Source organism: Natrix helvetica, assembly GCF_964273705.1.
Source record: "Natrix helvetica genome assembly, chromosome: Z".
NCBI classification, from domain to species: Eukaryota; Metazoa; Chordata; class Lepidosauria; order Squamata; family Natricidae; genus Natrix; species Natrix helvetica.
The window spans coordinates 61,946,137-61,954,604 of record NC_138554.1 but is presented as its reverse complement, the minus strand read 5'-3'; the positions used below and the strand labels follow the sequence as shown (position 1 = coordinate 61,954,604).

Here is an 8,468-nt window from a genome sequence, read left to right as displayed (position 1 = left end):
CCAGCCTTCGCCACCTCAATCCACGGTCCCAGATGGTCCTAGGTCACCAGCCTCCAACCTAAAGTCCAAATTCGGCGTCGCTGGTATCGGTACGCCTCCGCACACTCCGTCCGCCATTTTGAGGCCGTCTGCCTCTCCTTCAATCGGCTCCAAACGCAGACGGCCTCTCTGCGGCTTCTCCGGGCGCCTCCTCCCATCGGCTGCATTTCAGTTCGTTCCTCACGTTCCTCATGCTTTTTCCAAACACCCAGCTACCCTGGAGGACCCATTCGGGTCATAAAAGAAACCAGGGTAGCTGTTTACTGGGGACCCCGCCCCCATGCTGGAAAAGGGGACCGGCAGCACTCCTAGTTCCCCGGAAAGCGCCCCGCGGATCTACGGAGCTCTAGCGGCAGACCGCCATTCCTCTGGAAGCTCCTCCTCCTTTTCCCCAGCTCAGCTGATTGTCAAGCAGCTGATAGTCAGAACCTTTTTTTTTTACATTTTAAATCAATTTTTTACTACCAGTTGGGCGAATAGGTAGTAAAAAATGCCTTTAAAAGTTTTTTTTAAAGGTTCATCAGCTGTGACAATCAACGTGCGATCATGGGAACCTTTTTAAAAGCAGTTTTTACTACTAGTTTGAGGAAATGGAAGCATTTGTTACTATCGGTTCCAGTGAACTAGCCAGAACTGGTAGTATGTAACCCCTGTTCTTATGTACAACCTGCTCCCAGTATTCCATCAGGTCGAGCTCCACATTTGTGGCTAACTGGTACTACACTCGAAGGTCATGGGGCACCTCCTGGGACAGGCAGTTGTGATACAACTTTTTGTTCAGCCCCTCCTGAACTAGCAGGTAGACCAGCATACACTTGGGCCAATCTCTCAGGTGAGCTGCCAGGCTATGAAAATCTTGGATGTACTCTGCCACCATCTGCTTGCCGTGCTGCATGAAGCAGATACAGGTTTCTGCATGCCAGGCTGCTGTAGGATCTTCAAATCTGTCTCACAACATCTGCATGAAAGCATCCAGGTTTTGCAGCTTTGGAGCCCCCTCATCATGGAGAGACACCAGCCATTCTGCTGCATCCCCCTCCAGGTTTGAAGTAACAGTATTGACCCAGGCACACTCATCTGGATGCATTGCTCCATGGTCGTAAAAAAAGCAATTCCCCTGGTCCTCTGGAAAGCTGAAAATCAGCTGGCTGGTGCATGCATGCCTGCTGGAGCTGACAGCTCATGTACTGGCAGATATGGCTCCATGTGCCACCTGTGGCACACGTGCCATAGGTTATCCATCATGGGACTAGGGTATGAGTGACTGTAAGTAGGGATTGTTGGTCCAGGAAAGGGCATAACTGGCTCACAATCCGCAGTTGTGCAAAGATCCTGCTGGCCATGACCACAAACATGCTCTTTGAGCAGGAGTTGCAAGTGCAGGAGAACCCCCAGATTACGGACAGGGTTTGTTTGGGGTAGTGCCACCCCATCCAAGACCAAAGGCAATTCTCTCTGAGGCAACGAACCCCAAACGCAAAGCCACTTGGTCTTGCCAGGGTTTAGTTTCAACCTGTTGCTCCCCATCCAGCCCCAAACAGCCTCCAGGCACTGTGAGAGGGAGGACACAGCATTGCTTATCTTACCATGAGCCAAGACATATAGCTCAGTATCAGCAGCATATTATGATACCTCTGTCCATTGTGACAAATGATCTCACCCATCAGCTTCATATAAACGTTGAACAGGAGCGGAGAGAGTACCGAGCCTTGTGCTATCCTGATGCACTTCCTTCCTTTGCAGCAACTCTTGTCAGTATTGATAGGTGAGAGATCCAGCCCTCGCCCACTGGATCTCTCACCTCCTATCAATACTGACTGAGAGTGGCCGCAGAGGAATGAAGTGCACCAGGATAGCACAAGGCCTCTCACTCATCTCCCAAAGTCGCTCCAGAAGAATATCATGGTCAATGGTATTGAAAGCATTATTGTTGGATGAACAGAAAAAAGCTATGGAAGATTATTTCAATTAATTGATTACTGCAATGAGATTATTATATGCATAAGTATGAAAAGATTCAGCACTACTCACTATGGAGAAATGGCTGGTGAAATTGACACAACTTGCTGAATTGGACAAACTAACTTCTTTGATCAGAAAAGAGATATCTGCATTTATTGGAGACTGAAAACTCTGTGGAGTTCTCTTTCTTAAAAATGAAAAAAAAGTGACATTGTTTTGAGCACATGTTCCCGCCCCTCGGTCTATGCATTGGTACTGGCCCACAACCCATTGAGTACCAAGCCATGCAAGCTGCAAGCAAGTGCACGAAATTTCATTTGCACACATAGCACATGCAAAACTATCTCCTCCCCTCCATCAACACCAGTCCATGGAACCAGAAAGGTTGGGCCTGCTGGTTTTGAGGATTAGAAAGGATGAGTCACGAGTCAATAAGAGAGTCATAATGTAAATTCAAAGAGAGAAATTAAAATATAATTGTATATATAATTGCTGTGAAAATTATTGGAAGCTACTTCTTTATACATTTATATATTGCTTTATGTGTTTTCTCTTTTTCTCCCTTATTTTATTGTGCTTTTACCTTTTTCGGTTTTGCTTTAATTTTCATTTTCTCTACCTAATTTAATGTTTATCAGCTGTTATTATTGCTTTTAAAACTTTTGGAAAATATTATCTGTATATTAAAAATTACACTTGATTCTACAGATAGTCCTCAATTTACAACCACAATTGACCCCAAAAGGTATGTTGCTAAGTGAGAAATTTGCCTGATTTATGACTTTTCTTGCCACATTTGTTAAGTAAATCACTTCAGTTATTAAATTAGTAAGACACTGCAACCATCATAAATGTGAGTCAGTTGTCAAACATCCAAATGAAATTACGTGACCATTGGGATGCTGCAATAATCACAAGTGTGAAAAATGGTCATAAGTCACTTTTTTTCAGTGCTGTTGTAACTTTGAATGGTCACTAAGTGAACTATTGTAAATCAAGGACTACCTCTACTTCAAACACATTCATAAATATATTTGAACAGATTTTTACAAATATTTTTAAGAAGATGAAGAAGTAAAAGAATGCACAATAGGATTTCAAATTAAACATAGGTAGGCACTGTTTTATGAAATATTGTATAATAATTTCAATACTGCATCAATTTTTTTTCTAATGTATGAGAAATTGTAGCTCTGTATCAATAATATGTGTAAAAATCATGATCCATATTTGAAATTCACCTTTTGGTATTCATCTTTTGGTATTCACATAAGAAGAGAAAATTTGTTATTGAAATTTGCATTAAAATAATGCAATATTTTCAATAATCTATTAATATAAACAATATTTAATAACATAATGAACATACACTTCACAATTAAAGTGTTTTCATATCACTAATCGCAACAATATGTATCATTTAGACATTCTTTACACAATTTTTTATTATTATTATTAATTCTTATTTTTTGACTTAGGAGATAGATTATCCATTGTTTTTTTTAACTGATTGTAGTTGCAATGTAGCTGCTCCACCTCAGCTTTATGTTTTAGATGCATTTCATTTAATTGTTTCAAGAGATGCTCATTGGTAGAAATCAATGTTCTGCAAAAAATAAAAACATCAAGTTTGCTTTAACTGATATATTCCATTAGAAAATAAATTCAAGGCATGAAACCCACTGGGAAGAACAAGCTTTTGCAATTAAAACTTTGCAATAAACTTACTGTAGATCATAGAATTGTAGTGATATAAGGGCCAATGTTCCCTCTAAGGTGCGCGGCTGCGCGGCCGCGCACGTGGCAAGAAAGCACCGCACAGCAGTTTCCAACTGCTGCGCAATGATTTCTAATGTCACAGGCTCTGGAAGCTGAGGGGCCTCAGATTTTCTGTCCTGGTTAGGTTTAGCACGAGCAAGGGGGTGAGGACGGCAGCAGGAGCTTATGCGGCACAGCTGTTCTCCTAGGACCTCCTAGGGGCCGGCTGCGCTGCTCAAACTACCGTCAGTCGCCCCATATTCAGCAAAGCAAGCGCGGAGAAGTCCTTTGCAGGCGGCTAGAACTGGCCGCCCGCAAAGGACCTCCACAGACTTGCTTTGATGAGCACAGGGCAACTGATGGTAGTTTGCGTAGTTTGAGGTGAAGCCGCTAAAGCCCCCGCCCCACCGGAATAACTGCTGCCACCGCCTCCTTTTCCTCCTCCAACAGCACTGTTGGATTTGCTGCCCAGCGCTGCGGCTGAGGTGAAGCCGCCAAAGCTGCCAGTGCCCCCACCCATGGCAGCGGCGGCGGTGCCTCTCCCACCGCTCGGAGCACCTGAGCTGGGCCCCGCTTTATCTCTGCCGCCTCCTCCTCTGCCGCCTTGCTTTTGAGGAGCCATGAGGCCTTTTTTTCCCTGCGGGACGGGAGCTGTACGGCAGGTGCGAACCGACCACGGGAGGGGAAAAGGGGGCCGGAGCCCTGGCAAAAGTGAGGTGGTGAGGAGGAACCCGATGGCGCCATCGCAGGAGCCAGTAGGAAGGCGGCAGAGGGGGCGGGAGCAGGAAAAATAAGGCTTCATGGCTCCTCAAAAGCACGGTGGCAGAGGAGGAGGCGGCAGGGATAATGTGGGGCCCAGCTCAGGTGCTCCGAGCGGAGGGGGAAGCACCGCCACTGGTGCCAAGGGCAGGGCACCGGCGGGAGCTTTGGCGGCTTCACCTCAGCTGCAGCGCCGGGCGGCAAATGTGGTGGTGCTGTTGGAGGAGGAGCGGCAGCAGGTATTCTGGTGGCGGTGGGGGCTCGTTGGCATCTTCAGTAGCGGCCCTGCCCCCAGTGAAAAAACTGAAGTTGGAGAAGATCCAGGCTGATAATGTTGCTGCAGCTGCCAGGTCTGGACGGAGGTAGCCAGAACGGCACCGAGGCAAAAGAGCAACATGACTTGAGGAATTCTGGGAGTTGAAGTCCACAAGTCTTCAAAGCTGTCAAGTTTGAACACCCCTGGGGTTTTTTTCTAAAGGGTTAGGGGTGCAAAGTTGTTGTAACTTGACAGCTTTAAGACTTGCGCACTTCAATGCCAGAGTTCCTGAGCCAACATGACTGGAGGAGGAATTCTGGGAGTTGAAGTCCACAAGTCTTCAAAACTGTCAAGTTTGAACACTCTTGGGGGAGCTTTTCTAAAGGGTTAGGGGTGCAAAGGTCTTGTAACTTGACAGCTTTAAGACTTGCGCACTTCAAATGGCAGTTTCTGAACCAACGTTTTGTTGCTAATCAGGAGCGTTGTTAAGTGATACTGATATTATATAACACTTTGAATTAAGCGGGTACCTTGAATAAACATAACTTTGAGTTTCAAATAATACTGATTTCGTTGTTGTCTTAGGTGACATCTGTGAAAAAAATTCAGGTGCTCAGGCATGAAAATGTGCTGCTCAAACACTATATTTTTCTGCTCACACTGAAAAAAAATTAGAGGGAACATTGATAAGGGCCTGTCAAGATATTCCAGTCTAACCACCTGTGCCGGACATAAATCCTCAAATTATCTTACACAAATGGCTGTTCAATTATTTTCAAAAACCTCCAGTAAGGGTGCTTCAGGAACCAAATTGTTGCACAGTTCTACTATTAGGAAGTTTCTTGTTAGTTCAAGTTTAAAATTTGTACTCATTGGTTCTTGTTCTATCTTCTGGCACTATGGAGAACAAGTCCACACCATTCCTGTGTGACAGTACTCCAAGTATTGGAACACTACTACTAAGCTTTCATTCTTAGACATAGAATCAAAAAATCATAGGGCTGGGAGAACCCTTGACAGTCTTTTAGTCCAACCTCCTGCCCAAGGCAGGAATCCTTATACAATCTCAGACAAATGGTTGTCCGGTCTTTTCTTGAAAACCTCCAGCAATGGATCATCTAGAACTCCAGGACATGAACTGTTTTGATTATCCCAAGGTGCTTTTTCAAAAGGCAACTGGGCTTTCTTTGTTTTTCCTTAAAGAGATTTTCTTTCTCATCCAAGAAATTTTTTTCAGTAATGACATGACCTTTAGGATATGACTTGGATGACTGAGATCTCCATTGACATGAGCTGCATGGATTCTGATTGAAATCACTAACAGGTTTGCATACAACATTAGCAAACCAAATGAATCAGTTTCTGAAAGCACCAAAAAGTGAAAAATGGCTAACAACTGAAAGAACCTTTTTGATTAGGAAGGATATAGAAAATTACAGGCCAGTCACTTGCCTGCCAACAACATACACATTACTTACAGGCATTATTGCAAACCAAATTTATGGATAGCTACAAAACAGCGATTTACTACCTGTACAGAAAGTTTGCTGCAGAAATTCAAGAGGAACTAAAGATCAACTGATGATTGATAAACTGGTTTTGAAGAATTAAAAGAAAAGACAAATAAATTTGTTCACCTCCTGGATTGATTATAAGAAAACATTTGATTCTGTTCCACACAGCTGGGTTGAGAAATTCTTAGACATTTTTGGAATTAGCAGCAACATTCAGAAATTGCTGAAGATTTATATGAAGCTACAGCAAACTAAGTTGATGGCTTGTGGAGAAGAACTTGGTGAAGTTGTAATCAAATGAGGAATCTTCCAAGACAACTCCTTGTCACCTCTGTTATTTGTACTTTTAATGGCACCACCAACAAGCATTTTTCAACCGGTGCTCCAATATTTTTTAAAGATACAATACAATGCTTTCAGTGGTGGGTGGGATTCAAATAATTTAACAACTGGCTCCCTAATGATCAGCTGGGTGGATGTACCCATGGTGGCCACGGCCAGGGTGTGTGACAGGCAGCACTTAGCCTCCTGCCACCCCAAGAGCAAAAACAGACCCTGGGGTCATGCTGCACCCCCCTGCACCCCATTTTGTGCCTAGTAGGCCTCCCTGTACTTACCTGGGAGCCAAAACGTGGCACATAGGGACTCCTGGAAGGGCAGGGCAGTTAGGGGTGGGGCCAGCCAGCAATTTAACAACCAGTTCACCCGAACCAGCCCAGCCCGGCTAAATCCCACCACTGATGAGGTGACATCTGCCAGCTCCTTTAGAACTCTGGGATGTAATTCATCAGGTCCCAGTGATTTATATCAATCAAGGTCAGACAGGTGTTCTCTTACCATTTTGTTTATTTTAATTTTTATTTCTAATCTGTCTTTCATAGTTATGTTTTTGGTAGATTGGGCTTTTTGTGTGAAGACTGATGCAAAGAATGAGTTAAGCAACACTGCTTTCTCTCTAGTGTCTGTTACTTCCTTGCCATCTTCTCTCTTTAGTGTACCAACTGTTTCCTTGACTTTTTTCTTGTTATTTATATGTTGAAATAAAATTTGTTTTTATTATCTTTTCCTTTTGTTGCAAATCTTTGTTCATTCTGAGTCTTTGCTTTCCTAACTTCATCTTTGCAGATTCAGGCTATCTGCCTTAGTTATGTGTCCCTCTTTCCATTTTTTGTACTTATCCTTTTTGTTTTTCAGTTTATCAGATGCTGGTTCTTCTTGGATTTGTTTTTCTTTTTCAGCGGTATTGTGTTGGACTGGGTTTTTATGATAATATTTTTCAATGTTTCCCACACTTTTGACGTGTTTTCCCCTTTAGGATTTTTATGCTTGTTTTCCCCTTTAGGATTTTTATGCATGAAATTTTGCTTAGACTCTGAGTTTGTTAAAATAAGCTATTTTAAAGTTTAAGGTACTGGTTGGATTATAGTCTGTTCCTTGTGTTTGCATTATATTGAATTCCAGTATGACCTAGTCACTGTGGCCCATGATTCTGGCAACTTCTATCACTTCTTCTCTATTAGTAAGAATTGGGTCCATTGTAGTTTTTCCTCTAGTTCCCTCCTCTATCTTTTGGATGACAAAGTTGTCAGCTAAGTTGGTTAGGAATGTGTTCGATCTCTCACTTGCTGCAGAGTTTGTCTCCCAGTTAATATCAGGGTAGTTAAAGTCTCCCATTACTACTTGGTATGTTTCCTGCATACATTTGTTAATTGATTAGCAAATAGTTCCTCTATTTCCTCTGCTTGGTTGGTAGCATATGCCTATAGCAATGCCATTTTCCTCCCTTTTATATTGACCATATGGATTCTAGGTGGTTTTTATCCTTGGTTTTGTTTATTTCTGTAGAGATGTAGTGATCTTTTATATATTCTGCAACTCCACCTTCTCTTTTGTTAAGTCTCTTTGTTTTGAATAGTTTGTATCTTTCCATCAGTACATTCCAGTCTTGTATTTTATCCACCAAGTTTTAGTAATGATAACTATATCATATCTGCCTTCATATACTAATACTTCATTAACCCTGTTTATTCCCTAAACTTTGAGTGTTAGTATATGGGCATTTGAATTATTTATGGGTCTTGAGTATGTTTCTTATATTTCTCAGTAACTGGAATTTCCATTCTTTTCATCACTCTCTACTTCATTGTGTTTTTCTTTTTTTACTTCTTTTTTCTCTTTAC

At 42.5% G+C, this 8,468-nt stretch overlaps 1 protein-coding gene across 3 annotated transcripts in view; it reads right to left on the bottom strand.

Annotated features, from left to right (window-relative positions):
• Positions 1-2,531: 2,531 nt before the first annotated feature.
• The window catches only part of CEP72 (centrosomal protein 72), a 41,130-nt gene continuing 35,193 nt past the window's right edge, over positions 2,532-8,468 (bottom strand). For all 3 annotated transcript variants that reach the window (XM_081971618.1, XM_081971619.1, XM_081971620.1), the window contains one exon: positions 2,532-3,607. In XM_081971618.1, coding sequence (XP_081827744.1) covers positions 3,457-3,607 — 151 coding nt within the window. In that variant the 3' untranslated portion in view covers positions 2,532-3,456. The remainder of the gene's footprint in view (positions 3,608-8,468) is intronic.